Below are 22,168 nucleotides of genomic sequence, written 5' to 3'. Positions count from 1 at the left end.
GTGGGTTGTAGAACCAAAACAATAACCTTTGATTGTCTTGATGAACTGATAGAATGGAAGGGTAATTCGGCAGTACCTAGGGGTAGATTTATTTCCTATCTTAGAGCCAGAAATATGATTTCCAAGGGGTATATTTACCACTTAGTTCGAGTCGAGGAATACGGATGCCCGGCCTCAGACTCTCCGGCGGATACCGATTGTCGGTGAGTTTCCGTGTCTTTACGGATGATCTACCGGAGTTCCATCCGGTAGGGAAATTGACTTTGGGATTGACCTACTTTTCGGAACTAAGTCGATATCTATCCCGTCATACAGAATGGCCCTAATAGAGCTAAAAGAGTTGAAAGATCTCCTTGAAAAGAGATTTATAAGGCCAAGTGTCTCACTTTGGGGCGCACCGGTCTTGTTTGTCCAAAAGAAGATGGATCCTTGCATATGTGTATAGATTATTGCCAGTTGAACAAGTTCACCATTAATAACAAGTATCCACTTCCCAGAATAGACGACTTATTCGATCAACTTCAGGGTGCTCAGTGTTATTCCAAGATTGACCTCATATCAGGCTACCATCAGCTAAAGTTTAAGAAAGTTGATATTCCTAAAACTGTTTTCAGAACCCGTTATGGCCATTTTGAATTTATTGTCTTGTCCTTCGAATTGACGAAAGCACCAACAGCTTTCATGGATCTTATGAACAGGGCCTTTTCATATCTTGATTTATTCATCATTGTATTTATTGATGATATTCTGGTATATTAACATAGTGAGCCTGACCATGCAGAGCATCCCAGAATAGTATTGCAGACACTTAAAGATCGTGAGCTTTATGCAAAATTCTCCAACTGCGAGTTTTGGCCAAAGTCAGTGGCATTCTTAGGCCATGTGATTTCAGGCGAAGGTGTTAAAGTAGATTTTTAGAAAATTGACGCTGTTAAGAATTGGCCCAGACCCAGCTCAGCATCAGATATCAGAAGTTTCTTGGGTTTGGCAGGCTATCACAGGCAGTTCGTGGAGGGATTTTCTTCTATCTCAGCTCCTTTGACTCAGAAAAAGGTTAAGTTTCAGTGGTCTGATGCATGCGAACAGAGTTTCGAAGAGATTGACTTCTGCTCTAATGTTGACGCTACCAGAAGGAACCGAAGGGTTCGTAGTATATTGTGATGCTTCGGGAATTGGTCTCGGATGTGTTTTAATGTAGCATAATAAAGTGGTGGCTTATGCATCTAGACAGCTTAAGGCTCATGAAAAGAAGTATTCGACTCATGATCTAAAATTGGCGGCTGTGGTTTTTGCACTTAAGATATGGTGTCACTACTTGTATGGAGTGCATATGGATATTTTCACCGATCATAAAGCCTGCAGTATATTTTCAACCAAAGTGAGTTGAATCTTAGGCAGAGAAGATGGCTTGAATTGCTTAAGGACTATGATGTGGATATTCTCTATCATCTAGGAAAGGTGAATGTAGTAGCTGATGCTCTTAGTCAACGTTCTATAGGATGTTTAGCTCACGTTGATACAGATAAGAGAGTTATTACCAAGGAAGTTCACCGTTTGGCCAGTCTTAGAGTTCGACTTTTGGACTCCAAGTATGGCAGTGTAGTTGTTCAGAATAGAGCTCTTTCCTCCTAGTCGTTAAAGTTAAGGAGAAGTAGTATAAGGATCCCTAATTGTTGGAGCTGAAAAAGGGTATTCACAAGCATAAGACGACAACTTTTGAACAAGGGGGAGATGACGCTACCTTGAGGTACTAAGGCATATTATGCGTTCCAGATGTAGATAGGCTCAGAGAGCGAATTATGTCAGGAGCCCACCATCCCAGGTATTCCATTCACCCAGGTTCCACGAAAATGTATCATGATCTTAAGGAGATTTATTGGTGGAACAATATGAAAAAGAATGTAGCCGATTTTGTGGCTAAGGGTCCAAATTATCAGCAAGTGAAAGCCGAACACCAAAGGCCTGGTGGCTTGGCTCAGAATATTGATATTCTCGTTTGGAAAGTAGGAGATGATAAATATAGATTTCATAACCAGTATACCTCGTACAGCTAGGAGGCATGATTCAATTTGGGTGATTGTGGACCGACTAACGAAGTCAGCGCACTTCTTGTCAGTTAAGACAGCAGATTCGAACCCCTTTCACGCTCATATCACGTCGAGGTACTACAGAAAAAAATAGCAAAATCCGATGGAAGAGTATGCCAAGTTTTATATTCGTGAAATTATCAGACTTCATGGGACTCCAGTGTCCATTATTTCAGATCGTGGTACCCAGTGCACAACAAATTTTGGAGATCCTTTCAGAAAGGATTGGGTACAAAAGTTAACCTCGGTCTGACTTTTCACTCTCGGACGGATGGTCAGGTAGAGCACACCATTCAAACCCTTGAGGATATATTGAGGGCATGTGTCCTTGACTTTAAAGGTAATTGGGATGATCACTTGCCTCTTATTGAATTTGCTTTCAATAATAGTTACCATGCTAGTATTGGAATTACATCGTATGAAGCTTTGTATGGGCGCAAATGTAGATCACCAATTGGTTGGTTGGAAGTTGGTGAAGCAGAGTTGTTGGGACCAGACTTGGTCTATGAGGCTATGGAGAAGGTCAGGTTACATCAGGAGCGTTTGAAAACGGCTCAGAACCGCCAGAAGTCTCATACGGATGTGAGACGAAGGGATTTAGAGTTTTAAGCTAATGACTGGGTATTTCTTAAAGTTTCTCCTATGAAGGGAGTTATGAGGTTTGGTAAGAAGGGGAAGCTTAGTCTCACTATATTGGACCATACATAATTCTGCGAAGGGTTGGTCAAGTAGCTTATGAGCTTGACTTGTCGCATGACTTAGTTGTTGTGCACCCAGTATTTCATGTGCCCATGTTGAGAAAGTGTGTGGGAGAGCCCTCGTTGATTGTCCCGACGGATAGCATATCAGTCAATGATAGTTTGACTTACAAAGAAGTCCCAGTGAAAATCCTTAATCGTCAGGTTCGCAAGTTGAGAACGAAAGAAGTTGCTTCAGTGAAAGTCCTTTGGAGGAGTCAGAAAGTTGAAGAGGCTACATGGGAAGCAAAAGAGGACATGAAGTCCAGATATCCCCATCTCTTTGAAGAGTCAGCAGAAAATGTTAAAGGTAACTTACCTTCTCATTCAGATTTTATTATATAGTCTCCATGTCTTTCCAGTATATTGTCAGTTCAGTAGTCACTCAGCCCAGCGTTCATTCAGTCAGTTCAGTAGCTATCCAGTTCAGTGAGCTAATTAGTTTAGTATCCTTTTCGGTTCAATTTACATGTGTTCAGGTCAGTTAGTGTACACATGTCTCAGCAGTCACTCCTTATCAGAACCCATCATTCGAGGACGAATAATCTCAAAGGAGAGATATTGTAACACCTCAGACCTTTAACTTAAGCTTTGATCATAATTCTAGACGTAGAAAAATCATACAAAGGTGTTGGAGCTGGAAATTGGAATTTTGCAGGTAAAGTGTGGGCCATACTTCAAAGTACGGGATCCAAGTACGGGATGCACTTAGAAGGACGGGACGTACTTCTATCCCATACTTTGCCAGGAAAATTTGCTACTCACTGAAATTTGACATTATAGGTGCGGATAACAAGGTGCGGCCCGTACTTCAATGAAGGGACGTACTTGGTGCCCATACTTCGCCCGCTTCAGTGAACAGTATAAATAAGTAGACTCAGCTTTATTTTCTTATTTCAAGTTCCTGAACCCTAGAATGAATTGCTCTTCTTTTCCATTACCAAGAACACTAAGGAAAGCAATCCTAACCTATTCCAAATGGATTCCAACATATATTTATGAACCTTAAGCAAGAATTCATTGTTCGTAACTTAGGGTTTTCAAGAAAACCCATCTAAATTGTTCAGGACTTAGGCTTTCGGGATTCTTCTCAAAGTTCGGACCTTTCTTGCAAATTTTGGAGCATATACAGGTATGTGAGGCTAACTATCTACGTTAGGAAATGTTCACAATTCTCCCTACGACTCGTTCTTCATACTTATCAATAAATTGCCTCAGAATATAGTTTAGCCTTAGTTTCTTGAATAGTTGTAGAATTGCTATCTCCTAGGGTTATAGTTTCATAATTTGTATGGTGATCATTTTGAATATCATGAACTCAGTATGTAATCATTATAGACTTGTGTATTTACATCGCATGAGTCTCAGTCAGTGTATAATCGGATATTGGCTTAAGTTCCATAATCAGAAATAGTATTTTCGCATTTTATATATTTCAGCCAGACTTTTTAGTAGATCAGCATGTGTTAGTCTTATTTCCTTATTTTAGCATGTTTTGATATCACATGTTAATTCAGCCAGCCTATGGGTTCGCTCGGTCACACGCAGTTAGGCACCGAGTGTCATGTTACGCCTAGGCCATGGTTTGGGGTGTGACACTGCGGGAGTTAGTTCCTAGGTTGCCACCATTGTAAGGGTTGAGGGATTATGAGAGTTAGTTCCTAGCTTACGATAAGTTGTAATTTGAAATTGTTCGTGTAGTGGAGTTGAAATCCTACTAGGTAGGTCGTGGTTTTTAATCTCTTGAGCAGGGAGTTTTCCATGATAATAACAGTGCCTTCTTTACTTATTGCATTGTATAAGGGAACTGGTACACAACCAGGTCCCTCATACATTATTTAGTGGACGCATAGCCTGTAACAATTGGTATCAGAGTAGGTGTTTTCTAAAAATTTAACACCTAGAAATAATCTATAAAATGACTGCTCCACCTAATATGGAAGAAGGTTAATCTTTCACCGAACCCAGATTTAGCGAAAAATAATATGGGTGGTGGAAGAGTAGAATGCACGACTTCATCATGGCTGAAGACTCAGAGCTATGGGATATCATCTATGATGGCCCCTATATTCCAGTACACATAAGTGAAGATGGTGTAAGAACCACTGCCAAAACAAGGAAATAATACAATGATACTGAGAGGAAGGCAGTGGAGAAAAATTATAGAGCCAAGAAAATTCTTGTCTGTGGAATAGGACCTGATGAATACAATCGAGTCCTAGCGTGCTCAACTACTAAAGAGATCTAGAAAGCTCTTCAAACTGCCCAGAAGGAACAACACAGTTGAAGAACTCCAAGATCGATATACTCATCACAGAGTATTAAATGTTCAAAATGAAAGAGGGAGAATCTATTCATGATATGCACACTAGATTCACCTCTATTATAAATGAGCTTCATTCTCTGGGAGAAGTCATCACAACCACCAAACTGGTAAGAAAGATGCTTGGTGTGTTACCTAATTCCTGCGATAGCAAGGTAAATGCCATCTTCAAAGCCAAAGATCCCAAAGACGTACATTGACTGTCGATGAGCTCATCAGAAACTTAAGACATATGAGATGAAGATGTCTATGAAGAAAGAAGAAAAGAATGAAATCAAAAGAGAAAGGAGCCTAAGTCTCAAAGCAGCTAGGGGAGACTTAGGTGATGATGAATCAAAGTTGGCATATCTCACACAGAGATTCCATAAATTGATTCGGAGAAATGGTGGAATCTAGAAAATGAGAATCTTCAGCAAAAATCTCAAAGGAAATTAATATTCTTGCCATAGGTGTGGAAGACCCGGTCACTTTGCTAAAGAGTTCCCTATAAACAAGCAGGACAACTATGACGAAGCACGAGGAGGAACTAGTGTCACCGATAGAAGTTGAAGAAGAAGGAGATTGCCAATGTTATAGTAAAACAAGCACTTGCTGCGTTGAGGTACTCTTCCAGTGAGTTTGAAAAAGAAGATGACAAAAGAGGCACATGAATGGTGGCCATAGAAAATTAAGCCTCTAAGTATGAGTCAATTTTTGCACTCATGGCAAAATCAGACTCAGATGATAGTGATGAGAGTAATGAAGATGTAGCAGAGATAAACTTTCTTGAGGTAAAGAAGAACCTGAAAGCCTACTCTCAGAATAAACTCAGGTCACTGTCAGGCATGCCAACTGATGCACATCATGCCCTTGTCACTGAGAAGGTGCACTCGTTCATGAAATTAGTGATTCTGAACTCAAAAGAGACAATATGTTGGTGTCAATTGGAGAGATAAGGGAACAAGTTGATGAGACCAATCAACTGAATATTATGCTGGAAGGGGAATTGAAAAGAGATACAAAGGCACATCTTAAAGGAAATAGCGAAGCCAGTGAAGCTCACTTGGAGCTCGAAGATGAACTCAAAAAAGCAAAACTAAGTCTCACTACTGAGATTGAGAGAAGCCAACAATTAAAGGAAGACTTGAATAGAATCAAGTTTGATCTTAATAGAGCTCTCAAGTGGACCTGGTCTTCTGATGTGATCATTTTCATGTACAAGGGTAAGGGAAGTGATAAAGAAGGTATTGGTTTTGTGAAAAGAAGACCCCCTACAATCCCTACAACAAGTATATCTCCACCACTGAAAATTGTTTGTGCACCTATTGTGGATAAGCAGGTCACTACAAGGAGTATTGCAAAGCAAGAATTGACTCGGTTCAGAGGAACAGAGAGCTTATCGAAAAAAGAGTAAGTTTGGGTACAAAAGGAACTATTTCTCAAAAGAAAGGACCTCAAAAAGAGAAAGGGAATTTGCAGCCTATTTGGGCAAAAAGGAACCTGATCCATCCTTTCTATAATTAAAAGGGACCCAAGCTGGTTTGGGTTCCCAAATCCAAACACTGAGATTATGTGTAGGCTGAGGAGAGAGAGAGAAGAAAGGAAATAGTTAATTAATCTCCTGAGTTAACTTGAGAAGTCTCTCCTCAAAGACTTCACGGCAGGATGTGTCTTTCTCAACTAAAGGAAATGACACATCTCAATATCAGACGTTGCAGTTAAAAATTCAATCACTCCAAAGGAAGAAAGAAGGAAGATAAGTAAGAAGACAAAGCAGAATGTGAAAATGCTAGGTCAAAAGGTGGATGTGACAGAAAAGGGGGTATGCACAAATAGGAAGTGCAGTACAGCGCATGAACAAGTTTTGCTGCTCAGCACTATCAAGTTATTCAAAGACTCGATCTCTTTGTGACTCAAGTTAGTACCTCTCAGCACTTTCATATGTTTTTTTAACTGCTTATAGTACCAAGTCGGTCAAGCGTCTCCTACTTCAAAAATTAAAAGAATGAATCCCTTGGATTGACGCTTTAATTCCGAACCAATCCCCCCTCTCTTATATTCGCTCTGAACAGTCATCTCTGATACCTTAACAGCAACTATAGGCTCTCTCATTTTTCTCAAAAAAAACAAAAAAAAAACTTGACCGTCAATCTTTCTCTTGTATAATGCCTTCTATGTTTCACATCGCTTCACACCTCTTTCCCACTGTTAAATATTGCCTAGTGTGATAGACCGGTCTCTAACCAAAGAAAAATAGTTCTGGTGTCATCATCCTCATATAATCCAACCTCCTTAGACCAAAATACCAGCGACTCTGTTTCTCTTGGAGCCAATAATCGCAGAACTTGGGGGAAATCTACATCTCTATTCGAGTTGTTTTACTCAAGTCAACAATACTACTCCATTGACAGTGATGAAAATTCATACCTATCAACATCAAACTCTTCGTCAAAAGGATCGAGTGAATGAGATGAGGGGATAACTGTGGAAAGTGGTAGCACTGGCACCTCAAGAGACTGCGTTGAAATATCAGGTGCCTCAAAAGAAATCTCATGTACAAAAGTTGACTCTGATGGAGATATACTACTACACTCTGTGCAGAAACAAATCTCTAGCAGAACGCTAATACGAGAAAATGAAAAGGAAAAACAAAAGATAATATGAGAGAAGTGGAACGGACTATTCAATTTGCTGCTCAAAAGAGGAAACGAGCCAACACGAGCAAGGAACGGTTTACCCCAAGAGGACGACGAATGAATGACCACGAGAAAGAAAAGGAGGAAAACCATGGAAACAGAAATTTCTTTTTGGAATGATGATCGGTACAAGCCTGGGGGTGGAGACTGACATGTAAGAAATGTTGGAAATGTTGGAATTTCAAAATTGAACTTATCTTTCTACTCGAGCAGCTCCTTGCGTATACAAAATTGAAGTGGCTAAACTATATTCAAGCCTATGTCACCTTGATAATAGCACACTAGCCCTAACAGTGAATGTGACAGATTTTGTTTTGAATGAACGATGCGTGGCAAGAATTTGGGAGTACCGAATTTAGGGGTAAGGGATGTGACTAGAAGAGCTTCTACTTCCTTCAAAAATGTGATCTTTAAGAATGGATCATTATCTTGCACCGAAAAACTCTTCAAAAGAGAGATCGAGCTTGTATATCAACTGATTTTTGAATTTGTGGACAAAGTGCTCATACCAAGAACTGGAGGAAGTGTTATCGTCACCGCAGCACATTTGGTTCTCATGGAAGCTCTATCATCCTTTGAACTGATCAATATACCAGCCATCATGATTGGACACATGATCAAAGCAGTGAGCATTAGGAAAAATGAACCCAGTCTAACCTATGGCTTCTTCTTGACAAAGCTACTGCAGCATTTCTACGTAAGAACTGGAAAAGCAACCTTAGGAACAACAGAAATGTACTCCCTATGGCTAATCTAGAAGATTCCGAATGTGTCGCTGAAGGAACGGATTCCACAATCTCTGTCTTGACTAAAGCCCTAAAGGCAGCAAATTCAGAAATTGAACAGCTAAAGGTTGAGAATGCTCTTCTGAAGTATCAGTGAAAGCGAGAGTGGAAGAATTCTGGCACCAATTGCTTCAGGATCAGGGTGAAATTATTGATAGAATTGACGAGATTCTTCACGATCTAAATCATTTCCAGTAACCCATTCCTAAGCAAACTCTTCCCAGTTTCTGTCCTTTCTTTTCTTTGTTGTCTAGTTCTGTGCTGCTATGTGATAGTCTGTTTCCCTATCTCTTCCTGTTGGTACAATAGTAGTTCTTTTAACATATGATTGTATTGTTTAAACTGCTATCTATCTTTATCGGATTACTATGTTACTGCACCTTTTTGCTAGCTTGCTCTCACTTGCCTTTTTAGCTATCTTGTGATATACTTCACCTTTAGTGTAACTGGTATCCTATTTGTTATGCCCTATATTTTTTTGATGATTCCAAAAAAGAGAAGATAGTGAGAGATATTATATAGTGATGAAATGAATGGGCAAAAATCAAGGGAGAAGAACTGGAAAATTGACATGTGCTGTGATTGAAAGGATCCTTTAGTGGGCGAACTGGTTTTTGGTGTATTTTGTTACTAACATGTGCACCGCAGGAGGAACAAGTGGGATCTGGTTCTCTGGGAGAACATTTTCTATAAGTTTGTCATCATCAAAAAGGGGGAAATTGATAAGCGTAAGTGCATTCGTGTTTTGATGATTGTCAAACTGATTTAGAACCAGATAGAGACCTGGTCTATGATCTGCTCTCTAGGCATCTTGCACGGTAAGCAGAGATAGCTGTAAAGTGGAGCTACTCACTGTACACAAGTACAATAGTTGAGTTAGCCCATGCTTTTGGTCAAATATTGAATGAGTGGTCTCTATCCATTCCACTTGCTTCCCACTATATACAACATGTTGCAACATATTGTGCATCACTCGAAAAACCTAATCTAAATTGGGCAAAAGCTGTCGTCACAAGATTTCAAGTGATCACAAGAACAAGTTGCAAAACTAAAGAACCCGATCCAGAGACAAATTTTGTCTAAGTTCTTTATATTGTTGTAAGTCTTTTGTTTTGTTGTGCTAAAATTGTAAACCTACTCTTCCCAAAAAGGAAGTTGTTGAAGGTATTTCTAATTCTTAGTAGTTGTTAGGCAGTTTACCTTTCAATCTATTAAGTGGTACCCTTGGTTAAGGTTAGTTTAGGTGTATTAGTTGGGTTTGGCTGTGAGGTATTCGCAACCTTAGTTTCTTGGCTAGCAGTTAGTCGAAGGAGGTATTTGTAATTGCGTATCGCAAAGGTCGAGGGACTACAGGAGTTAGTTCCTAGGTTGCCACCATTGTAAGAGTTGGGGGATTATGGGAGTTAGTTCCTACCTTACGCTAGGTTGTAATATGAAGTTGCTCGTGTAGTGGAGTTGAAATCCTACTGGGATAGATCGTGATTTTTAATCCCTTGAGCAAGGAGTTTTCCACGGTAAAAACAGTGTCTCCTTTACTTACTGCATTGCATAAGGGAACTGGTACACAACCAGGTCCCTCACACATTATTTGGTGGACGCATAGCCTGTAATACCTAGAAATGAACCCGTCTTCCCTCGGACCGTGTGCCTCCCCGGCCATCCTGGCCAGATTGAGCTCTACCCCTAGCAGGCTGAGAAATGCCCCTGCCAGGTTGATGACCACATCTCCCAGACTGATAACCGCCTCTGCTAGGTTGTGAACCACCCTTACCTGAAGATCCACCTCTAATAACTGAAGGTGCTGGAGCCCTAGGTGTCTGAAATCGGGAACCCTACTGAGCTCCACTCTATCTGGGTCTAGGGCACTCCCTTGCAAAATGTCCTGGTCACCAGACTCAAAACAACCCCTGACTATCTGGGGCTGAATCACTGATACCGAAGACCAGAATATCCTCTACGGTCTGCAGGTTGAGGGTAAAAACCTCGAAAGTCTGTCCAGAACTTAATCCACTAGGCCCAGAAAGACCACTGATGTTTGGTCAAAAATGCATATATTTAATCATTGTTTCCTCATATTCTAGTATGTTTAATCACCTTTTGAGTATTAATTATAGTGGTTTGGGCTAATATTATATTTTTACTATGTAGAAATAAATCGATGTGAAGATGGAAAAAAGTTGGAGCAAAATTGGAAAAAAAGTGTTAAAATTATAAAACGATAACAAAAGGGCAAAGGCACGTGACATTCTGCATGAAACAAGGAAAGTTTAACTAGTGGAATTGGAAAAGGATTCCTTCTACACAATTGTCTATGTGGAATAGGAAAAGATTCCTAATAAACATTTAAGGCATATAATGATACAAAGCAAAGAAGGAAAAAGAATGGAAAAAAAGAAAGAAGCAGAGGTACGTACCTGCCAGCGAAGAAAGAAAACAGAAAACAATTTTGAGGCAGTCTACTTTACGACGCAGTCAAGGAAATTTACTTCTTCCTATTTTATTTTGACCAAGGTTATTTTATTTGGATTTTTTTCTACACCTATAAATAGTCTATAAGACAAGGTTTTTTACATAACTCTAGACAACTTGAAGCCTTAGTTCAGAACTTTGGACCTAGAGAGAGCTTGGAGCCGTCGTGGAGGTCGTAGTTACAGGGCTTTACCTTCTCTTCTCTGTAATACTTATTTTGACATTTTTATTCGAATGATTTTTTATTTTTTCTCCATGTCTATGTAGAGCTAAAGCCTTTATTTCTAGGGTTTTGACACAAACATGAAAGTTGACGTTTGATTATCGTTTCTACCTATTAAATTTTCATATTTTTGGGTTTCTTATTTATGCTTGTGCTTAATTGTTTAATTACTTGATCACTAATTAGTGCGTGTGAATTGAACTAGGAATAGGGAATTTGCATGCGTAATAAGAATAAATAGAGCTTGTTCGATTAACCGTTTTGCTAATGAGGATAGGAATATACCCTGTAGCCTTTCTTAGTTGAATACGGAGAAGCAAATGCGTTCTTGTTACCTCTGGCGACCATAGGAATATAGGCATTATAGTAGCACTTGTGAGCAACTAGGAAGATACTCATAAAGTTATAATTAACCCGTCAACTAGTAACCCATAGGTAGAACGATTTGAAGACTCAACTGGATTGTTAGTGGTCATAACCCTAGATCTATCTCTTCTCCAATAAAAATCCGCTCTTTCTTGGTTGAAGTTCATTATTTGCTTTCTTTTATTTTTATTTAGTTTATAAATATAAATTTGATTTTATTTCTTGTTTAGATAATTAGCATTAGTCTAATTTAGTTAACGATTAATCATAAGTCTTTGTGGGTACGATATCTAGACTTTAAATCCTATATTACTTGTACGACCGTGTATACTTGCATGTGCGTTTAGGAGCAACAAGTTTTTGGCCACCAGCTGAAACCTTAAGTGTGACTGAATGGGGCGGCTAGAATGGTACTGATGAATCATGCCCAAATGGCCCCCACCCCAAGAAGATGAAACACTGAAATTGTTGAACTGGCAAATACTCTTGTCATCATCCCCACCATGAGCCTAAATCCTCGCAGACTCGAGCTCAGTAGCATGATCTACCACAGATTGGAAGGAAGAACCAAAAGCTACTAGCGATAAAGTCACCAACTTCAACAGAAGCACCAACCCGTTGACGAACCTTCTCACTCTCTCTACCTCGGTGGGGAGTAACTGAACTGCATAACGAGCCAAAGAGTTAAATCTGGACTTATACTCTGGGACCGACATCCCTCTCTGCTCTAAACTGTTGAACTTATCTCTCTTCCTTCCCTTATAGTCCAAGGGACGTACTTCTCCAGAAACACCTGATAGAATTGGGTCCAACTGAAAGGAGGTAACCTCACTGGTGGACACTCAATATAGCACCTCCACTATATCTTTGTGTCCTAATGCAACTGGAAAGAAACATAGTCGACTCCATGTGACTCAACCACCCCTAACTTGTAAAGCCTCTTATGAAAGTTAAGAATGAACTCATATGCGTCTTCGTCAACAGTACCATAAAAATCAAGTGGCTTCATCTTAGTAAACCTCTCAAACAAGTCCTGCTCCTCATGAGTCGTAATCAGGCCTAACGGGTCTAAGAACAAATCCGAGTGTTGGGATCTCATTGATACGGAGAGCCACAGACAGCTAGTCGTGTCCTCGGGTACGGAACCGGTCCGCAACCGAATTTTAACTCCGGCTCCGGGATCCGTTTGAGGATCGGAAACACGTCCACCTTGGTCCATCCCTCGAGAAGACTCAAGATGCAAACCATAGCATCCTGAAGTACTGGAATCGCAATAACCTCTGGCTGAGCCTGGGCTGGTCCCGACTCCTACTCCTCCTCTATAAACTCGCCCTCGTGATCTACCACTAATTGTTGCTGCCCCATGACCTCAACCTTTACCATGGCCTCTAGCTCAGTCTCGACCTCGTGCCCCGGCCCTGACAGTGGGTGTGGGCACCTAATCTCTGGCAATTGTAAAGACGTGTTCTCACCATCTCTGAGGGAAGAGAAATAGAAATCAAATACCAAATTGAATTGTCGAGATATCAATTTGAATAAAGTAGCACGAAAAGGGTGAAAGAATGGCAGTTTCCAAAATATCCTATAACCTTTTCCAGATAAGTATGGAGCTCGTCCTACGGATCCGCAAGACTCTACTAGACATTGCTCTTATACTTGTAAGATTAGTGAACCTATGGCTCTGATACCAACTTTTTCATGACCCAACTCGTGAGTCATGCAGGCACCCACACTATCCCCCCTGGTGCGCGAACCCTTTCCCTAACTACATTATTTAAATTAAACATGCAAAAATGAAAGTGGAAATATATTAAAGTCATAAACTCTAATACAAAAATATAAGTGCGAAAGTAAATACAACTACATCTCAAAACCAGATCTGGACTCGTACAAGATCTCTAATACAATACAATATCTGAAAACTGAACATAAGTCTCAAAATACAAGGATAATAACTATCTGAGGAATCGAATAGACAGATAGCAAAGGGAAGGAAATCCGAGCTGCAGGATCCGGTAGTGGCTCATCGCCAATCTCTAACAAGAAGGCCTTGGGATCACTCGTGAGGTCGAGAATTGGAACCCTAGACGAACTCTACACTCAACAAAAAGTGCAACAAGAGTAGTATGAGTACAACACTAGTATTCATAGGTATCATAGGCCTACAACGATTAGGTCACGCATATAAATAGAAAGAAATCAACAAGTAGAAGAGATAAGCATTCAAGTACAATCATGTAACAGGTTTGGTGTATATAAGATTAGATGAAGTGTATGTAATGTCGAGTAAACAGTCAAGAATAGATGAATGAATATAGATACAATGCAATGCACTGCCAACTTACTATATCCGTACACACACTCTAAGGGCAATGCGTCAAGGTCATGACCCATGGGGGACTCGTAAAGTCCTTGTACCCTCGTTCTAGCAAATGACCTCAGACATGAGCACACTCTCACTCTGGTAAATGATCTCGGATCACGAGAACTCCCTCGCTCCGGTAAATACCTCGGATCACGAGCACTCTCTCTCTTTTAAGCTCTCCAGCAAAGCCCTCGGAGGCTACACTCTCGAACTTATCATCATTTCTAATCAATATCATATTAAATCGGATAAGTCCAAGTGCCTTTTGTTTTGATGATTGTCAAACCATTTCGGTAACCGATAGAGACAGTCGGGTTCAGAAACCCGCTGTGCACCTTGCACCGTTATTAGAGAACAGCTGTAAAGCCGAGCCACTTGCTGCACACAAGTACATCTGTGAGTTGGCCCATGCTTTAGGTCAAAGTGATTGAGTGGTCTCTATCCATCCCACATGCTCCCATTATATATACAATATGATGGCAACATATTGAGTAGAATTGAAAACCTAATCAAAATCGAGCAAATCCTTGCCGTCACAAGTTCTCAAGTTCTCTCAAGAGCAAGTCACTTGCAAAACTGAAGAACTCGATTCAGACACAGATTTAGTCTAAAGTTCTTTATGTTGTTGTAAGTTTTTGTTCGTTTGTACTTAAATTGTAAACCTACTCTTCTGTGTTAATAAGCTGTTTTTACGTGTTTTGAAAAGTCTCAAGGTGTACTTACTGGAAGTGTGTTTCGACAAGCTTTTGAGTGGTACACTAGGCTAGAGTTAGTCTAGGTGTATCAGTGGTCCTTGGCTAAAGTTAGTCAAGTGGAATATGGTTGCAATCAGAGTATTGCAAGTGTTGAGGGACTATGAGGGTTAGTTCCTAGGTTACAAAAGAGTCATTGTAAGGGTGAGGAGTTATGAGAGTTAATTCCTAGCTTACAATCAATTGTAATCTGAAGTTGCTCGCGTAGTGGAGCTGAAATCCTACTGGGGTAGGTCATGGTTTTTAATCCCTTGAGCAAGGAGTTTTACATAGTAACATCCTATGTCCTTTACATACTACATTGCACAATGGAATTAGTACACTACCAGATCCCTCCATACTGTGTTTGGTAGACGCATAGCCTATAACAAAATCATATACGAAATATCGAATGCATGCCATGCATGAAATCAACCTCAACGATACCGCATATTATAGGATCCACAGATATTTGACATGAAATGCAAATCAAAAACTCCATTCATCCATATTGTCCTTCCGCTTTCATGAGATAAGCGAGATATCAAGAGATAGAGATAACTACATTAAATTCATGAGTATAACAAACATGGCGACAAGCCCACATAGCAACTGACGCTACCATCCTAACTGGAATTCACCTCCACACCATGCCCGACGTCCTATCATGCTTTCGCCGTCAATAACTACTATCTACATACATTTCTCTAATCGGAGTCTAAACATAAGTAAGCCGTAACCTATCTCGAAGCCGAACAGGTGCCACGAACTAATCCAATTGAGCCTTTCCTTTTTGAATCACTTCAGAATGATCAAAGTCGTCTATCAATTTAGTATTCTACGTTAGTATATGAGTCTAAGGGCACCCATATCGAAATACTTCTAAAACGACTCAAAGAATGACCTTAGAAAATGACCCCGGGCCCACAAGTGCAAAATCAGAAATTTATTGGAAAATTAGTTTACCCAAAATCTAAGTAGTCATAATCTCAACTTTCATGCAATTTTAACCCCAATTTGTTTAATTTCATCAATAATCAAAAACCCCCAATTTGGAGAAAACTCATAAATTGATCCATTCAAAAATCCGTTTGAAATCGAAATTAGAGTTGGAATTAACCTACCCATGCTTACCAAGCTAGAAACTAGGATATCCACCCAAAACTATCAATGTTTAGTTAAGATCAACCATCGACTAAACTAGGGTATATATGTCATAAAACCCTCTTTCAAAACAAGTTTCTCATCAAGAAAATCCTTAATTTATCCAAAATGAAATCATAAAACAAAGATAAAAGTCTTACCCCAACGAGCTAACTTGAGAAACCCTTCAATTGCCTCCTCTACCGAGGTATTTAGGTATAGAAATTAATTAGGTAGAATGGGGTTTGAAGTTGGAAAAGATGGGATTAAATGAGACTTTCTGATTCAGAGATCCCGCACCTGCGGACCATCCCTCGCAGATGCGGCCTCACTTAAGATGGGCAAGTTTGCAGATGCGGGGCGATGGTCCACAGATGCGGCCAACCTCGTAGCCACAGATACTCGTACCTGTAGGCCAAGCCTCACAGGTGCATCCCTACACCCGCAAGTGTGGCGCACCAGAAATAAGAAAAATGTGATTTTCACCAAAAACATCCTGAAATTCGAAACTCATCCGAGAGCTCCCAGATACAAACCAAACATGCAACCCACTCTAAAAACACGTCCGTACCCTCATAATTCCCAAACGAGGTCATCTTGACCTGGTCAACCCCCTAACACCAAAAAATAAGGTTTCCAACCAAAATATCAAAATACTCCTGAGTTTCTCGGGAATCGAACCAACAACCCTAGAAAGTTATAATTAACCTTCCAGACCCGATGGAACCAACGAAATCCCTAAAATGACTCATCTACCCAAAAGTCAACTATTGGTCAACACTTCTTCACTTATTCAACTTAGAAGTTTCTAAATTCCTCAAAACAACCAAAACACACTCGACACCTCAGGAACCGCTCTACCCATCCCCACGAGTCACATAAACTCTAATGAAGCTAGGGGAAGTGTTAACAGTGGTAGAAGGGTAAAAACGCCTAAACGACCAAACGGGCACTCGCCTAACAGTTCTTACACAAATTATGTGTCAAATTCCTTAGTTAACACTATTGATCTTCATAATTCTATAATAAATGAATGATTCATAATAGTTTTTTTCATTTATAGAAATAAGAAGATTGAGATTAACTCAAGTCACACATCGTTGCATATTTACAATTTGAGAACACTGTGACCGATGAATATCACTTAATATTTCATTTAAAAAATACGTAGGCGAATTTTACATCTTCACTTATCATTGGTCTTCATGTTTCTTTCCTATGTCTCAAAATAATCATAATTTCTCCATTTGACAGTAATTTTGTTTTTATTGATGAAAGAGTGTTGTTTTAATTATAATCCTGATAAAGTTTATTGATTATTTTCTTTCAGGAAGGTAAATTTCATAGTATGATAATAATATATTTTAAGAAATTGTGATTCTTTTATTATTTGAAAGTTAAGATGTTAGAGTTGATTTGCATCTCGTAATAGGTTTTAGGGAAAAGGGTTCAAAGCACACTCAAACTTTGGCCGAAATTACCATAACACACTCCAACTTTGTGAGGGTCCTATGAGCCCTCCGGACTACCTTTTTTTTTTTATGTATTATTGATGATATTATCAGGTGACATGGACAACAAAGTCACCCAAACTTAAACGAGTGTTTGTACGCACTGGTTAAAACCTAAAAAAAATAGACGGGTCTTATACATTTCTCACTTTCTGATTTTGATGAGACTAATGCTCTTGATAACAGCTTGAAAGGTAAGGTGGCTAGGGATGAGCCAATATATTGTGGTTCTAATGCATTTAGTGTTGAATCAGATACAGATGATGATTTCGGGTTAAGGAGGGCTAGCAGAAGGGTCATTTTTGGCAAATTTGTTGAAAAGGTGATATAGGAGTTGGGGATCGTTTTTGAGGATGTGAATTAGTGTAGGGCTATTGTTACAAAATATGCACTTCAAAAGAGTGTCCAGTTAGAGAAGTATGTTAATGAGCCCAAAAAGGTTAGGGTAAGGTGTAGGGAAGGCTGTCCATGGCAACTATATGCAAGTCTTGACAAGAAGACTAATGATTTTATGATTAAAACGTACAATCCTAAACACAAGTGTGTCAACACCACCAAAAATTACATGTGCAATGCTAAGTTCTTGGCCGAGCATTACAAGAACAGAATTATTGAATTGTACCGCCCTTTTTGGGAGGATGCCACTTACCAAAAAAAGTCAATTTACTTACAACGTTATGAAGAAATTTATTTAAAAATATATTCACAATAATTTAGTAACGTAAATAGGCCCATGCGAAAAAGGTTTAAAGGTGCGACATTTATTTTTTCATAATATACTTCTTAAAATTACTTAAAGAAATAGAATATCAAAGTATCAATGTAATGTGGTAGCACCCTTCTTGAATAATCAAAATTTTGAAGCAACCTCCTAATGAAATTATATTTTCCATTCAAAGACCATTGTAGGTTCATATTATACACCAATTTCAAACTCTAAAGAAAATTATTCTCCTCTTTGGTACATAATTATAAGACAAAATGTAAATTTAGTACATGACATGACTTGGGTTATTAGCACACCCTAAAACAGCAAAACAAGTCACCAAGTTCAAGTTACAAGATTATGGACTTGTGGTCCAACAAGCCTCCAAATTTTCATACATAACTGTAGCATAAGGATCATGTACAAGTCCCAAAACTATACAAAACCTAAATGCATATGCAAATGTGATCTTCACTAAAGCTTCCAAAAGTCTGCTCCAAATGGTCATCTTCAAATCTCTTCCCGTATATTACCTATGATAGAAAAGAACTCTCGCTAAGCATAAAACTTAGTGGCGCATAAAATTTGGGCTTGGAGCCATTCGATTCTTCAATTCCCTTATCAGTATTAGGTAGCTCAATGAGATAATAATAAAGTAAACAAGTATATCAAATGTATCAAATATCAAACCTTGAAGAGTTTCTTAATATCGATATCAATATTCGAAGGCTCAAGTATCAAGAAAGCTTATAAATCAATTCAAGAGAGTTTGTCAAATAACAAATTTCGCCCAATATGTACGTCATGCCATCACACCAAGCATAATCAATATCAAGATGGACCGAAGCCCCAAATCAAGTAGGGTCAAAACCCAATAATGAAGAGAATCAAGAACCATATTAAAAATGGTTGTCTACTTCATACTTAACATGGAGAAGCTCCATAACTAATACAAACCAAAAATTCAAAGTCAAGATGGCAAAAGATCCGAGTCAAGAGGCATGCCGATATTGGTGACAAAGTCACAACCACAAGAAGGATAAAGTCCCAACAAGAATGCAAAATGATCAAGCAATTCATACAAGTGGACAATTTAGCGAATATCTTGCAATATTTGAGATAATAACAATGCAATGATATAAAGTGAAGAGAAAAGAAACAACACATCAAGATACTTCAAAACTTCCAGAAAGTAAAGCTATTCCAAGTTCAGATTTATACACAAACTTGGAGTTTTACCACAAAACAAGTTCTACCACAACTTGAGGAGTTCAAAACATCTACGCCATAGACCAACCAAAGTCCACTTCGTCAAACAATTCCTCTTAGCTTGTACAAGAGTATATATACCTAAATTACACAATCAAATATCTATTTAAGTTCAATGGTTTCAAAGACATCGAAACTAAACATGATATCAGTGAAAATCACCCTAAACTATCAAAACAGAAACTCTGGACAGTACTACTGCCTTGTATTGTGGCTTAGTTTCAAAGGGGTAAACAACAAAAATTGACTTTGTGGTCTTCGTGAAAGTTGTAAATATATGTCTTGGGGTTCCAGAGAAATTTAAATCACTCCTATATCAGTTTTGTAATAAAATATTATGCTCAAAATACTAACAATAGTACATGGAGGGTTTGTGAAATCGAACTGGACAAAGACTCGCCTTTGTACTTCATCACCCCTTTGGGGTAAATACAAGAAAAACTAGGTTTTGCGTACTCGAATGAAAGTTGTAAAGCTATGAAATAGATTTCCATAATGCTTGAAGCACTTAAAATGAATATTAATGCAAGGAAATATGTTAAAAATACTAACAGCTGTCCAGTTCAAAAACGACTTTGGTAAACTTACCTCAAAAGTATGGAGTAGCTTGTGGCTCAACCAAAACAGGTATTGTTGATGATTTGGTGGGAGAATTTGATGAGAGAAGAGGAGTTTGGGGTTTCCTTTTTCTGAAGAAAATGAAATCAAAGGAGGTGGAGAAAGATATTTCACATAGGTGATATATATCACCTTGGATAAGTGTGAAACAAAAAGGTGGCTGCCCAAATCTTTGGATAAATATGAAAGGGTGGCTATCCAAAATACTAAATATCTATTCCATTTCTTAATTTACTTAAGATAATAATAGTAGGAGTAGTTTACATAACTAAACCATAACACTTCAAACAAGTTCCAAATACCGTCAAATTCACGTTTAGGAAGTGCGAAGTAAAATATACCCTTACTATCAAGATATGGTCAATCGAGAATTTAAGTGCTAGTTTAAAATTTTCGGGGTGTTACAACTCTCCCCGTTTAAGAAATTTAATCCCAAAATTTACCTTATACTAGTCTCGCAACAAATGTGGATATTGAGTTTGCATATCCTCTTCTCGCTCCCAGGTAGCTTCTTTTCCAAAATGATTCCTCCAAAGGACTTTTACTAATGGAATTTTCTTGTTTCTAACCTCTTTCATCTCATGTGCCAAGATTTGGGTAGGTCCCTCTTCATATGTCTGGTCGGGATTGACCTCAATGGATTCAATGAGAAGAATGTGAGATGGATTCGAATGATATCTTCTAAGCATAGAAACATGAAATACATTGTGGATCTTATCTAACTCCGGTGGAAGAGCTAGTTTATATGCAACTGGGCCAACTCTCTCAAGTACTTCATATGATCTAATAAATCGAGGACTAACTTTTCCTTTTTGGCCAAATCTTATTATCTTCTTCCATGGAGAAACCTTTAAAAATACCTTATCTCCCACTTGATGCTCAATTTCACACCTCTTAAGATCAGCATAAGATTTTGTCTATCTGAAGCAATTTTTGGACAATCCTTGATGATTTTTACCTTATCTTCAGTTTGTTGCACAATCTCAGGACCAACCAATATCACTCCAACAAAGTGAAGTTCTACATTTCCTTCCATATAAAGCCTCATAAGGAGGCATGCCAATACTTGATTAGTAGCTATTATTATAAGCAAATTCTACCAAGGTTAGGTGTCTATCCCAACTACCCTCAAATTCAATAATGCAAGCTCGAGCATATCTTCCAAGATTTGAATGACCCTCTCGGACTGGCCGTCTGTCTGAGGATGGAAAGAAGTACTAAATTTCAACCTAGCGCCAAAGCTTCTTGCAATGTAAACCTCGGGTCTCGGTCAGATACAATAGAAATAGGAACTCCATGCAGCCTCACAATCTCATTAATGTACAATTCGGCTAAACGTTCAAGTGGTAGTCTACTCTGATGGCCAAGAAATGAGCAATCTTGGTTAGCCTATCGACTATAACCCAAATTGCATCATGATTTCTTTGAGTGCGTGGAAGTCCAGAAACAAAGTCCATAGTTATTCTTTCCCGTTTCCACTCAGGTATCGATAAAGGTTGTAACAAACCAACTGGGACTTGATGCTCGACCTTTATTTGTTGACAAACTAAGAATTTAGAAATAAATTTCACAATGTCCTTCTTCATACCATTCCACCAATAGTGTTCTTTGATGGTTTAGTACATTTTAGTACCTCCAGGATGCATTGCACATGGTGAAGTATGTGCTTCATTCAAAAAAAATTCCTCAAGTTATCATCTTTAGTAACACATAGCCTATTTCGATAAAGTAGGACACCATTCTCCCTCAATGTGAAATCAAGCTTTTTTTCCAGTTTGAACCTCTTTGATAAATTTTACAAGCTTCTTATCCAACTTCTCTGCTTCTTTCACCTGCTCAAGTAGAACTGGCTTGACTTGCAAACTGGCAACAATAGAACCATCAAAATTAAATGCAAGACAAGCATTCATGGCTCTCAATTCAAGAAATAAAGGCAAAAGACTTAGAGATAAACTAGCAAAGGCTTTGCGACTTAGAGCATCTGCCACCACATTGGCTTTACCCGGATGATAGTAAATTGTGCAATCATAATCTTTAATGAGTTCAAGCCATCTATGTTGTCTCAAATTCAAATCTTTCTGTGTAACCAAGTACGTCAAACTCTTATGATCAAGAATATATGACATTTTTCTCCGTATAAGTAATTCCTCCAAATTTTCA

The 22,168-nt window shown here is 38.8% G+C and overlaps 1 protein-coding gene across 1 annotated transcript; it reads right to left on the bottom strand.

Annotated features, from left to right (window-relative positions):
- Window positions 1-20,457: 20,457 nt before the first annotated feature.
- Window positions 20,458-21,044, bottom strand: LOC132038064 (uncharacterized). The gene is made up of 2 exons (XM_059428790.1): window positions 20,967-21,044; window positions 20,458-20,901 (listed from the first exon to the last, which is right to left on the bottom strand). The coding sequence occupies exons 1-2, from the start codon at window positions 21,042-21,044 to the stop codon at window positions 20,458-20,460; spliced, it is 522 nt and encodes a 173-aa protein (XP_059284773.1).
- Window positions 21,045-22,168: the final 1,124 nt, after the last annotated feature.

This window comes from Lycium ferocissimum, chromosome 11 (genome assembly GCF_029784015.1).
Source record: "Lycium ferocissimum isolate CSIRO_LF1 chromosome 11, AGI_CSIRO_Lferr_CH_V1, whole genome shotgun sequence".
Taxonomy (NCBI): Eukaryota; Viridiplantae; Streptophyta; class Magnoliopsida; order Solanales; family Solanaceae; genus Lycium; species Lycium ferocissimum.
This window is presented reverse-complemented; position numbering and strand designations above follow the sequence as displayed.